Raw genomic sequence first — 16949 nt, forward strand, 5'->3', positions numbered from 1 at the left:
GCTTGTATTTGCCCGATATCAATATTGACTGGTCTCATTGTTGTTTGATAAAAAAAAAATTAGTAGCGCATTTTAGTAATCAACCATATTTAAATTCAGGTCAAGTATATCTATATTTTCGCAATGTTCACATTCAAAAATAATATGTAAACAGTATGCAGTATTTATTTTGTTCCGCATCGGGCATTCCATATTATTATAAAGGACTGACAGCCATAACTAATTTGAAGATATATATAAAGAATAAATTTAACGGTCACAGTACAAGAGATCAATAAGTATTATTTACTAGACTCTGATAACACTGGCCCATTGTAGTACCTAATAAATATTGTGACTGCAAAATGTTTATGAACCGTATTCGCTGTGCGCAAACGCTGATATCTTCAATATCGTTCGAATATAAACTTTATTGCGTACACATTAAGGTACAGTGTAATATGTTTATTTGTTCAGGTGGACGCGATACAGCGCCGCCTGCTGGAGAAAGTGGACGGCGTGTTGGCCGTACATGAGTTCCACGTATGGCAGCTGGCCGGTGATAGAATTATTGCCAGCGCCCATATACGGTAAGAGCACGTCACTAATTAATTATGTACTTAATAATTTATCACACAAACGGGTCTACCGCGATATAATTAAATATGTGTACAAAACGCGAGAGTTTAAAGTGTTATACTTAATTATTAATTAATATTAAGAGTATTTTGGTTTGACGTTAAATAGTACGAAGGCAAATGAAACTTGCTTAGTAAATAAGTCGGTGACGATACCTCATTATTTAATTGTTACAACTTGAGAGTGATGATGGTCTACTTTAAATCTGCATATAGATACACCTTAGTAGGTGGTCAATATAATAATTCTCAAATTTTAATTAAATTTTAATTTAGCAGCAAATTATGAGTTAATAAGGCACATTTTATATCGCATGCACATGCTCACACGCTAATATATTTATCGTTATAACGGGTGTGGCCTGTAATATGAGCAAAAAATTAAACTGTAGGCTGTATTCTGCATGCTGACCAACATTTGTTCATCGAATTTTAAAAATAACTTGTGGTTTGATTTTTAATACACTTTAAAGTTTACTCTAAGACGCAATGTATTGCGAATTTTGTTATGTTTAAGGCGTGACAAGCAACGTCAATCACAATGATTTGGCGTGGCGATGGCGTCCATTGAAGATAATATTTATTTTGTATTTATTTTGTCTAAATACTTCATATTTTTTTAAAGTTGTTGAACAAAAGTGTCACCGTTTAAGGAGTACAATCTATGTTTAAATTATTTGCTCGTGTCGCTTTAAATACAGCCACACCCGGTATTTAAAGATGACAAAACATAAGATACTGAATATTGCACGAGGACGCAATGTTAATAAATAATAATTAAGAGATAAAGTCCGTCTGGTATGAAGTGTAAAAGTGCTACTTATAGCCTTGATGCGAACTCCAAGCCTCTCACGTATTTGGTAGATAAACATTATAACACCTAATAAAATAATATAGCAAAGTTTAGTGACGCTGGTTCATACCAAAGAGTTATTGATTATATAAGAGATTTAAAGTCTTAGCAATAATCGTGCCTCATAATTTGACAACTGGAATAGATATAGATAGCGCTGTATAGCGCAATATATTTTGTGGTCACTGGGTTGTCAAACGTCAACTTTTGGCAATTAAAGCTACTGCATAATATATAGAACTGTATAGCGCCATCTACGTCAGCTGTCAGGTTCAATAGTACGAATTTGTCTTAGAATTTACACATCTTATGGGTACAATCAAAATTTCATATTGTACAGTCGACGCCAGACATATTTACACTTTTTAGGGTTCCGTACCCAAAGGGTAAAACGGGACCCTATTACTAAGACTTCGCTGTCCGTCCGTCCGTCCGTCCGTCCGTCCGTCCGTCTGTCACCAGGCTGTATCTCACGAACCGTGATAGCTAGAGAGTTGAAATTTTCACAGATGATGTATTTCTGTTGCCGCTATAACAACAAATACTAAAAACAGAATAAAATAAAGATTTAAATGGGGCTCCCATACAACAAACGTGATTTTTGACCAAAGTTAAGCAACGTCGGGAGGGGTCAGTACTTGGATGGGTGACCGTTTTTTTTTGCTTTTTTTTGTTTTTTTTTTTGCATTATGGTACGGAACCCTTCGTGCGCGAGTTCGACTCGCACTTGCCCGGTTTTTTCACCTACTCCTTTGTAATAAGGCGAAAAATGTAAACATATATTTGACGTCGACTGTACATACCTACATAATAGAAAAGTTATTTCGCTTTTACTTAACTGTGGCGCGGTGGGCAAAGTTATGTTAAAGGGCATAGTTTTATGCTTCTACGGTAGATGCCTCTTTTTCTAATACCTAATAATTAATAGAAGACGGCGTTACTTGCCGTAAATTATTTTTTTAGGGCCCCCCCACATCTGGCGTCTTTCGAGCGTCGGCGTCTACAACTCTATGGCCGACGTCGACGCAACGTCGACCCAACTGTGCAGAGACGTCATTTTCCATAGCGCTGGACCGACGCCGACAGACGCCGACGCTCGAAAGACGCCATATGTGGCCGCCCTTAGGGTTCCGTACCCAAAGCTTAAGGGGCCCACTGATTATCAGCACGCCAGACGATATTGGCCTGTCAGTTAAAAGCAAAATTTGACAGTTCCGAACAACTGACAGGCTGATATCGTCCGGCGAACTGGTAACCTGTGGGCCCCTTTAGACTTTGGTCGGGTAGTTTCTCATATTTTCCATACCGACGAGTTTATCCACCCACGAATGAAAATCCACTTTTCTTGCGATAAGTTCTATTTCCTAGGCGGGTTGCTATTTAGGTCGTGCGACGACGTCAAGCGTTTTATTACATTTATCTATGAGATAAGTATATATTTTTATTTAAATCGTTCTATTTATAAACCACCTTAGGTTTTTTTTAAGAAATTCTCATGTCTCAGAGGAAATATGCATTTTACGCGGACCCTGACGCTATATATACTAATTACATTGATGCATTTAGATTCCTTTGTTTTAAAGTGTTTCTAAAATAAATTACCTTTGGCATCGATCCAATACAGAAATGTGTTGATTATGTTGTTCTGATCCAGAATTGGGGTCAATGAACTGATTATTTCTCTTCACGTGGATAAATATATTTTCACAACGTGACTCTACTTTGTGTTTAAGTCTAATTTATAACTCGTCACTTATCCTTATCTGATATGATTCAAGTGTAATGACTAGTTATCAAAGTAGTTTATCGCTGTGCCTTGTCAAAGTTTTAGGCCTAAATCAGCCGATATCGTCGGCCTAACTCGCAAACCTCGTAACTCCATTTCAAGGAAATTAGTAATTGCTACCTTGGACAACAATACTTAAAGTCGCAAATCTCGTAACTCCCCCGGAGGAGTTACGAGGTTTGCGACTTAGGCCGACGTTATGCATCCCTATTAGGCTGTTATTACACTGGCGTATACGGTTGCGCCGCCTATGTTGTATAGTAAGTGGGTAGTTGAGGCACAGTTGGCGTCAAAGAGAGTATTCGCTTGAATTTGGGGCAAAATGAATTTGAAAACACCATTTGTAATGGCATGGCGGAGAACATACATAGGTACCATAAACAATATAGGTAGGTCTAATTTACCCGATATTTGTTGGTCGGACAGGTTGGACACCAAACTTAATCTTGTGAGACTTCGGACCGACAAGTAACCTACACTGTTTTTTGCAAAATAATTTAAATCTGCCGCGTTGTGGACTTCAATCACAACTCGTAGCCATTTTCCTTATTCGTAAATGTAACTAATAATATGAGTCGAATAACGTTGCATGATGCTTTCATAAACATATCCATTGTTTAATATAAAGTTAAACAGCATGGTACGCTATTTTAATAACACACCGTGAACGTGCAAATCTCTTTGTTTAATATCTGAGGTGTGATGGCCATAACATCTTAAAATGCAAGCAGACTCGCATAATCAATGCACTTGACAACCGAAAATAATTTAATTGCCGTGCAGTCTGCAATTCTGCATCAATAGAGTTAGACCAGAAAATTCTGCAACGATTTTTATGGCACACGCAGTGCAAGTGTTATTTATACGTCATAACTTCATAGAAGTTTATTCTTGTTGTTTCCTAGTTCCTACTTGTCTTGGTATGTCATGATCTGTATCTATGTACGTAACTGTGTAAGAGTTACGGATATATAAATAAGTAGTTGGGCATTTTCATTTAACTTGTACAGTAGAGTCCGGTTAGTACGACTTCGCTTATAACAACCAACCGCTTATAGCGAAATAAGTTTGTACTTTAGCGCGACTTAAGTCGTGTTTCAGTAACTTCTAACCATTACATTCCTGGCAAAATGTATGGGATTTGACATTGACCGTCAGTTTTGTAACGATTGCTAACCGGCCGTTAAAGGTGTTCTATTAAGTGAAAATTCCCAGTTATCTGTAACTAGCTGTTGCCCGCGACTTCGTCCGCGTGGAATCTTATCTTCAACATTTTACATCTTTAGTACCTATAATTTTCATATCCAAGCAATGTTGAAATTAAGTACTTTTCTTTTTTAGCAAGTTGTATGAAGTTTTAAGTCAAGTGGATTTTGATGTTGGTTGCTGAAATTACTTTTCTTGTATTCTCATAATAGGTACCTATGCCCTTATACAAAGATTCAAGTTCCGCATTCCGCACTCACAAAATATCTGATCTCCATACAAACTTTCAACCCCTTTCTCACCACCTTGGGGGATGATTTTCAAAAATGCTTGAATTAGTTTTCATGTTTTTTAATTTATTACCTTTTTTTTCCAAAAAGTTAAAGTTCCTAGCTTAAAATTAAATTTACACCCCAAGACGAATTTTCATCCCCTTTTTAGCCCCCTTAGGGATTGAATTTCCAAAAACGTTGCAATTACTTTTTTTTGTAATCGGCTATTATGTCTTTCTCAGAAGTTTCAAAGCATTTGTAATTGATTCAAACTTTGAACCCCATTTTAACCCTGTTATGGGATGAATTTTACAAATCGCTGAAATCACTTTTATTGTCTTCTAATAATATCCCCAAATACAAAGATTCAAATCCCGCGCTCGAAAATATGCATGATATCCATACAAACTTTCAACCCCGTTTTCACCACCATAGGGATGAATTTTCAAAAACGCTGAAATTAGTTTTCTTGTATTTTAATATAATACCTTTTTACAAAGTTTCAAGTTCCTAGCTTCAAATAAAATTTGCACCTGAAGACGAACTTTCATCCCCTTTTTAACCCCCTTAGGGGTTGAATTTCCAAAAACATTGCAATCACTTTTTTTTGCAATCGGCTATTATGCCTTTCTAAGACGTTTCAAAACCATTTGTAATGGATTCAAACTTTCAACCCCTTTTTAACCCTGTTAGGGGATGAATTTTACAAAACGCTGAAATTACTTTCCCTGTCTTCTAATAATATCCCTAAATACAAAGATTCAAGTCCCACACTCGAAAAAATGTTTGATATCCATACAAACTTTCAACCCCTTTTTCACCACCTTAGGGGTTGAATTTTCAAAAACGCTGAAATTAGTTTTCTTGTATTTTAATAATATATCTTTTAACGAAGTTTCAAATTCGTAGCTCAAAAGAAAACTTTAACCCCATACAAACTTTCATCCCCTTTTTAACCCTGTTAGGGGATGAATTTTACAAAACGCTGAAATAACTTTTATTGTCTTCTAATAATATCCCCAAATACATAGATTCAAGTCCCGCGCTCGAAAAATTTTTTGATATACATACAAACTTTCGACCCCTTTTTAACCACCTTGGGGGATGAATTTTCTTAAACGCTGAAATTAGTTTTCTTGTATTTGAATTTGATACTTTTTTACAAAGTTTCAAGTTCCTAGCTTAAAATAAAATTTGCACCCGAAGACGAACTTTCATCCCCTTTTTAACCCCCTTAGGGGTTGAATTTCCAAAAACGTTGCAATCACTTTTTTTGTAATCGGCTATTATGCCTTTCCACGAAGTTTCAAAGCATTTGTAATGGATTAAAATATTCAACCCCTTTTTAACCCTGTTAGGGGATGAATTTTACAAAACACTGAAATTACTTTTCCTGTCTTCTAATAATATCCCTAAATACAAAGATTCAAGTCCACCACTTGAAATTTTTTTTTATATCCATACTAAATTTCAACCCCTTTTTCACCATTTTAGGGAATGAATTTTCAAAAACGCTGAAATTAGTTTTCTTGTATTTTAATAATATATCTTTTTACGAAGTTTCAAATTCCTAGCTTAAAAGAAAACTTTAACCCCATACAAACTTTCATCCCCTTTTTAACCCCCTTAGGGGTTGAATTTCTCAAAATCGCTTCTTATCTCATGTACACTTTATAAATGCAATCTGGTGTGCAAATTTCAACTTTCTGACTTTTGTAGTTTCGGCTCTGCGTTGATGAATCAGTCAGTCAGTCAGTCAGTCAGTCAGTCAGGACACTTGCATTTATATATATAGATAGGTAACTCATAAAGGTACAATAATATAGAGATGAAACGGGGGAGGGGCCAAACGACCGACCGAGATGCACTTATGGAACTTTCAGTAGGAGTAGCAGAGAAAGCAGTATTATTGCTTGTCCTTGTCACAGTCTCACTTTTTGTTTGTTCGCCACCATTAAAGTATGGTTTATGGTGGGCAACAGATAACCCGACCCACAGTGTTCCATCTAGAACAAGCTAGGTGGACAAAATTCATGATCAAATTTCCACTAATGAGTAATTAGATTGGATAAATGACATTCTTAAACCCCAAAACCCATCAATAGATCATGCTTAACTTTCTAATTTTATGAGTTATAGGGCGCCGAAGTCAGTTAACGAGATAAGTGCAATCGCACAATTAAATCAGTTGCAATTCTGTGATGCGTTCATCAACATCTCTTTCAAGTAAAACATTATATTGTGGAAAGTTGTAGCGATGGATCTTATAGCTGACGGTAAGCACTTTATATTTTTTATTTAAACATATTCATATCTCTCGTAATAGTGCCATATCTATAGCATTAAAAATGTACTTTAAAAATGTTGAATTTTTAATTAGTTGTCGAACTTTGATAGACTGGGAAACACTTGACAACACTTGACAACAGTCTAGATTTTACATATTATGTACTTCCATTATCCTTCTTTGTGATGGTGTGTATTTCATTTTTCACAAATTTTCACAACATTTTTTTTTATTTTTTTTTGCAGAACACGTTTTCTCAATTTCAAGGAAGGGGTTTTTGAAGAATGGACAAATAAGAGGAAAAATTACGGAAATTCCCACCTTTATCAGTTTATATTGGTAAAATATGAGTTACGAGATTTCAAGAAAGAGTCTGAGAGACGGTTGAAAAATACTTTAACCAGATATTCATCAAAACTGAATACCAAGTGGAATAGTGCGTCAAGATTAAAGAAGCAATTTGTGGAAAAGTTTAAAAGTGGTCTGAATGGCCAAAATATAGAATTACGAGTGTGTATAACTAGACCAAGTGTATCAACGTCGTCTGAAAATGTTAATCCTGCAGGAAGACCCAAATTAAACTTCAAAAGTTCCTCTTTCAAAACGAAAAAACGCTGAATTAAAGATCTGGTACAATCACGTAGTGTTTTAACTGCTGCTGAAATCCCGATTGATTCGTGATCGGCAGCAAATAGAACACGGCAAAAATGTTAAAAAATATTAGAGAAAATCCACATAAGCCAACGTAGTCTCGTTCTTACGACAACAATTGGAACTTCAATGAATTCTAGGCAGCTAAGTGTTAATGAGGCCTTATCATATTATATTGAGTCAAAATCGACAAATACAAACTTACAAGCAGACTAAAAAGTGGTCAATGAAGGCTGATCATCATAAATATCCATCATATAATTATTTGCCCAATGCAATAGGTACATGCGTGTATTATCCTTTAGAAGAACTTCAAAAAACTTACGCAAAACAATGAAAACAATTATTATTCTGATATAATACATGAACAGATTAATGGGTTATTAATAATTAACAGATTAATAATTAATTTATTATTAATAATAAGTTAAGTTTTAATTAATTTTCTATATATTTTTTATTTTTTTGTATATTTTTAAGTAAAAAATTTAAAAAATAATGTATCTAATGAATTGTAAAATTTTGTTTATTAATGTGTTAATAAATTATTTGTAAAAAAATATATAATTAATTTAAATATATATTTTATTTTAATTTTTTTACTTTTTTTCATGGTATTTTAAAATTTTCAATAAATTATATTTAATTGAACAATATTAACCAGAATACTACCCAAAAACATAAAAAAATAATTTTGTCCACCTAGCTTGTTCTAGACGAAACACTGTGCGACCGAATTACGTAGATTGCTTTTGTTATGTTGTCAGGAATGTAAGAACGTGTTTTTAATATTGTCGCATTGCATATGTTTTGTGCACGCGTATACCACTTCTATAGTTAGGATGCTACCTTCTATGAGATAACTAGTATCTTTTTTAAAGATAAAATATTGGTTGCGATGACACACAGGGTTCCGTACCCAAAGGGTAAAAACGAGACCCTATTAAGACTTCACTGTCCGTCTGTTTGTCACCAGGCTGTATCTCATATACCGTGCTAGACAGTTGAAATTTTCATATATGATTTATTTCGGTTGCCGCTATAACAACAAATACTATAAAGTACGGAACAGAATACATAGAAATCGTTATTTATGTTTCTATTTACGATTCACTTAATATAAATCACATCCAAGAATACAAGTTTAGTTTATGTATTATTTTAATTATGAAATAAAGTAATAAGTATTGAAGATAAGAATACAAGTTGTTCATGAGATTGTCGCTTTTTATATTTCTTGAAGTTCACTACCTACTTATATGATAACAGGAAATATGACTAATAAATGACAACAACAAGGAAAGAAAAATAAATTATAACAAAACTTTATTCATTGAATAATTTTACGATTTATAGTCCGTTTTTTTAGCACTAGAAAGAACTTTGCAGAAGTAAGCTTGTGGTTCCAAATCCGGCACTTTTAGCGGTAATAATTTGAAGTAAATTATATGCATTGACCATGCTACATTAGATAATTCAATAATTATTAACAATTAAAGAGCCTGATAAAAACTGCACGCTTGCTTCTGTGGAGTTCTTTCTAATGCAAAAAAAACGAACTATATAGGTTTTAGACTCAATTGTGTTAAATCACTCGCGCGACATGTTTCGGAGAGCCTATGTCTCCTTTCCAGTGAGTCTAAACCGTAACATTATTCAATGTTAGTATGTCTCACAACAGTTTAAATTCGATTAAAACTTTAGTCATTCAAAGCAAATTACAAACGGCTGGAAACCTTCGTATTCTTGTAAACGTTGATCTGTTCCTTGTTATCATCAAAGAACTTGTTCAGTTCGCCAATGTTCTTACTAGAAAGAAGGGTCATCAGGTTGTACAGGTAAATCTTCTGCTTGTACGCATAGTATTGGTACAGAATGGCGTCCGGGGCATACGCGGTCGGTAAAGCCTGGAACTTAATTGGCGCCATCTCACTGGTACCATCCATTTTCAGTCCATAAAGACGCCCGTCAATAACAGCGAACGTCTGGTTAACCAAAACTGGAACCCCGACGAGTGCTACTTTAGTGGGATGAGCGGGGAGACCCTCGATTTTAAGGACACGCTCGCCGTTGTAAGTGTATACTTGGTGGTTGCCGTCGTAGAAGAACATGATACCGTCGTAATCGAAAACGATGTCTCTAGCGTCTTTAACTGCTTCAACTTTAGTGGCCACCTTCTCATCTTCATCAAATTTGTAAAGAACGTAGTCTGAAGTTAAGTAATATACACGTGCGTGTTCAGTATCGACAGCCATTCTGATAACGCTGTCAGAAACGGTGCCATATTTGGTCGCAGACTGGTCTTGTTCGTTGTACTTGTAGATGCCATCGCTAGCGCCGAAGTAAACGATCTTGTTCTTAGCGTATGTTGAGCACTGTCCGTTCTCAAGCACCTTTTTGGCTACACCATTCTTATAGACATACAATCCTTTGTAGTCGTAAGTTCCATCGTCTTTCACATCAGCTTCAACGAAGAAGATAGTGAGCTTGGTCTCGCGTCAGTTTCTTCTTTGCTATCCTCGGAGTAGTTGATTTGGTTGAGGGGCACGACGATGTCGACGATGTCATGGTTGCCGGTGTAGATGGCGAAGGAGTCGGGGTAGAAATTCTTGTTCACAATGAGCTGTTCGTCAACGCTGGGAGGCGCGGCGACGGCCAGGGCGACAAGGGCAGCGAGAATAGCGAACTTCATTTCGAAGTCTGGAAAAAAGTTGAATTTGAGTTAGGAATCGTTATTGCCTTTCGTATCTGCAAAAGAAGAAACATTTCAATCTTGATTTAATCTTGGTTTTTCAGTCTTCAACATTTGAATACAAAGAAATTTCGTACGAGTTTATCGTAAAATAACAACATCTGTAAGTATTACTCGCCCCACATACAATCATAATAAAACTAAATTAAAATTAGTAAAAAATATTGGTTTCCTAAAGAAATATAAAAGTTTTGTTATTTACCAGTTCCGTTGACTTGCCGACACAAACTAACTTCATGTAACAGTAAGATTCGCTTATATACATATCCTCCTACAATATGACCTAACTTGATAGCCTAACTTTTATCATATATATTTTTAAACATAATTGGTTACAAGGTACATAATACATAGTCAGATTTAATAAATAAAGCGACGAAAACATTCATATTACTAGGTCTTAATAATATCGGTACCGTAGAGTTGCGTATCTTCGCCTGGGTTTTGACACTTTTCTCAAAATATCTCTCAAATTTGAAAGCATTTTAATCCGTTAAGGCGAAAAAACGTTTTTTAGTATTCCTAACTATCAGTATACACCACTAAAACTTTGAATTTCATTGGTTAAGTTGGTAATAAATGGCCCCAAAGGCAATAGGCGATGTTTGGGTATTTTTCCCAATCTTCGCCTATGGCATGCCTTGCCACTAATACTTACTTTTCTGTGACTTAGACATGTTAAGAGTCCTTACTCCTACAGACGAGCGTATTTTGCAAAATGCTTCCTTTTTCATTCAAGATTACGACGTAACTATTAGTATTTATTCAAAAACTGATAACGTACTTAAATAATCATTTCTTAAACTAGGGGCTGCAAATGTTCTAATTTTCATTTTCTCTTTTTGAACCTAAAATAAATGAGTTTTCTTAGAAGTCTTTTTCAAAATTTGCAGTGAGAAGGGTCGTTTCGGCTCTCAATTTTGCAGTAAAAAAGAATTATTTGGTATATGAATGATTACAATTCAACTCATCATATGTTGTACGAGGGGCTTACATGCTTGAAAATCGAACTTTCATTTAAAAAACATGATAAAACACCTTCCGAGTTTTCTTAATTTTTTTGGTGAAAACAGGGTTACATTACATTTTTTTATCGCTAATTGGACTTATATTTTGCCACAAAAAAAATATTTTAACAAACTGTAACTTTATGTTTACTCATTAAAAAAAAATCATAACTATAGGACCTACCTTGCCGTAAATATATATTTTTTTAAAAGACCTATAAATCACGCTGCAGCGACGCCGCGCGCTCATTCTCCGCCGAGCGCGCTTAGGGAACGGACCTGCGCTCGATCGTCAGGCGCTCATTGCTTCGTAAACATTGAGCGAGTTCCGAGAACTGTTGTATACTATGATTAGAAAATCTTGATCCAAGGGAGAGTACATTTTTCACACCATATTAAATTTTAACAACCGACTCTCGCTTATGTGATAGATTTTCAGTGTTACTTGAATTCTGGTTAGGGTTTGCATTTTAATTATACCCGGACGACCTGGATGATGTCCAGGTTCTCTTGATGGAGTCAGGAATTGGCCACCGAACTCCTAATCTACTCATCTTAACTCCATCGTGTTTGGGCTCCATGGATTTGCCTTGACGAACACCACGGATCTAGATGAGGTCCAGGTTCTCATGATGGACTCAGGAGTTGGTCACCAGAACTCCTAATCTACTTATTATCACTCCATCGTGTTTGGGTTCATTAGATTTGCCCGGACGAGCATCATCTATCTAGATGAGGTCCAGGGTCATGAGACCCTTCTGGTGACCAACTCCTGACTCCATGATGAGATGGTCACCAGAAGTCCTAATCTACTCATCATAAGTCCATCGTGTTTGGGCTCAATAGATTTGCCCCGACGAGCACCATTGATCTAGATGAAGTCCAGGTTCTCATGATGGAGTCAGGAGTTGGTCACCAGAAATCCTCATCTACTCATTATAACTCCATGGTGTTTGGGCTCATTAGATTTGCCCTGACGAGCACCATCTATCTAGATGATGTCCAGAGTCACGAGCCCCTTCTGGTGACCTGACATTTATTTTTTACTTATATAAAAATATGAACATTCCATCTTTTATTATGCAAATTGACATGTAAATTTTTTAGTTAATTCTACTATCCTTAGTTCATTAAGTGAATTGTATATATAAATGACAATGTATGACCATTACTGAATAAATGATATGATATGATATGATATGATATGACCAACTCCTGACTCCATTAATGAGATGGAGTTAGGAGTTGGTCGCCAGAAGTCCTAATCTACTCATTATAACTCCATCGTGTTTGGGATCAATAGATTTGCCCCGACAAGCACCATCGATCTAGATGAAGCCCAGGTTCTCATGATGGAGACAGGAGTTGGTCACCAGAACTCCGAATCTACTCATCATAACTCCATCGTATTTGGGCTCAATAGATTTGCCTTGACGAGCACTATCGATCTAGATGCGGTTGATAGATTATTAATATTATTTTATTTTATATACTTACAAATAAAGCTTCATTTGCTTCCTCCCTTTTCACATCCTTAAGGGATATTTTTTGAGATTAAAAGTTTGCTATGTTATTCCCTGGGACTCAAACTATCTCTGTACCTACTAGCTGGGGTTCTAAGGTCCACCACCTTGCATTTTGGAGACAAAGCAAACCGCTTGGAACAGGTGTTCCTGGGGATGATCTGAGCCGATTAAGCCCGGTTGCCAAGAGGTTCCACCCAGCAGGTGGGCAGGGGAGGGGGGGCAAAAGTGGCTCCGGCGCGCCTCACTCTAAGCTATATATCTGCATACATCTAGCAAGTATATCAAGTTTGGTGTCTTTTTCGTGTAATTCGAGGATGAAAAATTCATTTCTGTGACTAAATTTTCACTCTTCCATACAAAAAAATCGAGAAATTAAAAATTCAAAAAAAATCTTTTCACTTTTTTTTTAGAAAATCCTCTACAAAATTAAAACTATGAGGATTTGCTGTAGAAAAAAAATACCTGTGAATAGCCCAGTTATCCTACTATATAGAATAGTAAACTTGTTAAACATTTTTTTTTTCATAACTCTGATAAAAAAAATGTTTTGTGTCGCGCGGCGTACCTGCATTGTAAGAGCGGTATGCAGCGTTTAGGATTTTTAAGTATGTTTCGATGGTTTCTGATAAGTTAAGTTATTCTTCTGGTTGTAGAAAATTACTTCTGGACGTGATATATATACAAATATAAATTAAATGTATAAATATAGATGTTGGGAAAACTTTCGCCAATAGAGTTATTATAAATGTGATAAAATTAACAAAGCAGATGTTTGATTAAAACGCGGGTTAAAATACGAGTAAGATATATATTGTTCGCAATTGCCACTATATGCCCATGGGTCCGTGCATTTTAGTTTTTTCTTAACGCAGTTGCACCTCCCTGCGCATTTTGTTTTGCAGCGGCAACGAATAACTCTAAACAAGCAGCAGCCGCCGCAGGTAGGCTTGTACATATGGGCTCCCAATAACCATTTTGTTTGGACCAGCTCCAGTCAGCAGGACATGGAAGCTGTTGCTGAGGGGCTATAATCTGTCCCCAAACATAGCCTCCTTGGTAAACTGCACGGAGAATATGTTTACGTAGGTAGCGCATCTTCCATTGGAGGCAGATTCTCTAACTGAAGATTATTTTTTGTAAAAAGTACTTTTCGGCACTCTTTTACACTTGTACTTGTACCTGATCCGAACACTGTAACACAATGCATAGTATCAAAATAATGTCTAAGGACCAATTCACATCTCGTAATTCAAATCTGTTCAGATTTAATATTGTAAGACTCTTACTTGTCATACAAGACAATAACATTTTTTTCCAAAATTGGCTGCTCAATGTTGTTTTGTTTACCGTATTTAAATCCCTCCGGAACATTACAAGGACCACTAAAACCAGGATTGTCAGATCCCTCATATTTCCCACTTTTCTGTATGCTGTATGTCTCACATGGACACTAAGGGCATCCGAAAAACAGAAAGTGAATGCACTAGAGATGTGGTGCTGGAGACGAATGCTGGGCATATCATGGACTGAGCATCAATTATTGAGGAGCTTGGCATTAAAGAGCGGTTGCTTTCTACGGGCAAAACTCGGTACTCAACTTCTTTCGACACGTGTCTCGTCGAGACGGAACATCTACAGAACGTCTAGTTGTGCAAGAAAGAGTAGGAGGTGACAGGGCTAGGGGAAGATCTCTAATGAGATGTACTGACCAAACCGAATCAGTGTGTCGGTCACAGTAAGCGAATGCTTACGGAAAGCAGCTCTACGGGAGGAATGGCGACGTGTCGTTAAATGAGTCGCTCAAAAGTTTTCATAATGGCCACGACCACTCTATCAAGAGTGTAACGAAGAAGAAGGCCCTCCGTTACAGCAGGATATGCGCTTTAAGCTTGAAATACGCTTTTTTTCCCTTTCCACACACAAAAGAAACTGTGTTGTAACCTGAAAAGGCGTGGAAGAATGGCAAGACTACTATCCTTTCTGGTCCTGTAAAATAAATCATATATCTATGAGTTACAAATAAAATCATATATTTAAAGAAAGTTTGCAGCACGTGACCATTAGCCCAGTTGACCTGTCTCTTATTGCGGTGACATATTTATTTATTTTATTTACAATTAATGGAAGAACTACAAACGTTAGCTTAAGAAAATGCAATAGCATGGCACGAGAGGAACAGGTGATTCTTTCCTGTGCCAATCCTCCATTAATAGTAAATAAAATAAATATGTCACCGCAGTATACGAGACAGCTCACCAGGGCAATTGGTCAAGTGCTGCAAACTTTCTTTAAATATATGATTTTATTTGTAACGCATAGATATATAATTTATTTTACAGGACCAGGAAGGTCAGAAGTCTTGTCATTCTTCCACACCTTTTCAGGTTGCGACACTGTTTCTTTTTTGTATGGACAGGGAAAAAAGCGTATTTCAAGCTTGGAGCGCATATCCTGCCGTAACGGAGGGGTTTAAATACGGCAAACAAGGCAATATTGAGCAGGCATTGCCAATATTGATAAAAATTGTTATTGTCTTGTATGGCAAGTAAGAGTCTTACGAGGTGTGAATTGGCCCCTAGACGTTATTTTAACAAAATGCATAGTATTTTGTTACTGATTTTACGAGTACATCAGGTACAAGTACGAGTGCAAAAGAGTGCCGAAAAGTACTTTTTACAAAAAAAAAAATTTCAGTTAGAGAATCTGCATCCAATGGAAGATGCCCTACCCACGTAAACATATTTTTCCGTGCAGTTTACCAAGGAGGCTATGTTTGGGGACAGATTATAGCCCCTCAGCAACAGCTTCCATGTCCTGCTGACTGGAGCTGGTCCAAACAAAATGGTTATTGGGAGCCCATATGTACAAGCCTACCTGCGGCGGCTGCTGCTTGTTTAGAGCTTATTCGTTGCCGCTGCAAAACAAAATGCGCAGGGAGGTGCAACTGCGTTAAGAAAAAACTAAAATGCACGGACCCATGGGCATGTAGTGGCAATTGCGAACAATATATATCTTACTCGTATTTTAACCCGCATTTTAATCAAACATCTGCTTTGTTAATTTTATCACATTTATAATAACTCTATTGGCGAAAGTTTTCCCAACATCTATATTTATACGTTTAATTTATATTTGTATATATATGACGTCCAGAAGTAATTTTCTACAACCAGAAGAATAACAACTTATCAGAAACCATCGAAACATACTTAAAAATCCTAAACGCTGCATACCGCTCTTACAATGCAGGTACGCCGCGCGACACAACATTTTTTTTATCAGAGTTATGAAAAAAAAATGTTTAACAAGTTTACTATTCTATATAGTAGGATAACTGGGCTATTCACAGGTATTTTTTTTCTAGAGCAAATCCTCATAGTTTTAATTTTGTAGAAGATTTTCGAAAAAATAAGTGAAAAGATTTTTTTGGAATTTTTAATTTCTCGATTTTTTTGTATGGAAGAGTGAAAATTTAGTCACAGAAATGAATTCTTCATCCTCGAATTACACGAAAAAGACACCAAACTTGATATAGTTGCTAGATGTATGCAGATATATAGCTTAGAGTGAGGCGCGCCGGAGCCACTTTTGCCCCCCCTCCCCTGCCCACCTGCTGGGTGGAACCTCTTGGCAACCGGGCTTAATCGGCTCAGATCACCCCCAGAAACACCTGTTCCAAGCGGTTTGCTTTGTCTCCAAAATGCAAGGTCCCCTTAGAAAACAGGACCTTAGACCTTCTGCTATACCAAATATGAACTAAATTGAATATTTTAAACTTTCGCGTTTTGAACACATATTAACTCACATACCCGCGTTAGACCCGTCTATAATGTGGGTTTAACTAAATTGGTTCAGCAGTTTAAGTGTGAAGAGGAATTATAAAAAGTATTTTTTTTCTTCATATTTTATGTGTTTTTACTTCGGAATGGTGTCATTATGATGACACCTGATGATGATGATGATGATGATGACAATGAATTCGGCACCCCCGA

General features: G+C 36.4%; 1 protein-coding gene and 1 long non-coding RNA gene across 3 annotated transcripts in view; one reads left to right on the plus strand and one right to left on the minus strand.

Annotated features, from left to right (window-relative positions):
- LOC134666784 (proton-coupled zinc antiporter SLC30A1) overlaps positions 1–16949 on the plus strand; it is a 54550-nt gene that overhangs the window by 12860 nt on the left and 24741 nt on the right. For both annotated transcript variants that reach the window (XM_063524069.1, XM_063524071.1), the window contains exon 6: positions 457–569. In XM_063524069.1, the coding sequence (XP_063380139.1) occupies positions 457–569 (113 nt within the window). The remainder of the gene's footprint in view (positions 1–456; positions 570–16949) is intronic.
- Positions 11099–12964, minus strand: LOC134667039 (uncharacterized). Its single transcript, XR_010098585.1, has 2 exons — positions 12641–12964; positions 11099–12460 (listed from the first exon to the last, which is right to left on the minus strand). It is a non-coding gene; the product is annotated as an uncharacterized LOC134667039 (long non-coding RNA).

The sequence above is a fragment of the Cydia fagiglandana genome, chromosome 8 (assembly GCF_963556715.1).
Source record: "Cydia fagiglandana chromosome 8, ilCydFagi1.1, whole genome shotgun sequence".
Lineage (NCBI taxonomy): Eukaryota > Metazoa > Arthropoda > Insecta > Lepidoptera > Tortricidae > Cydia > Cydia fagiglandana.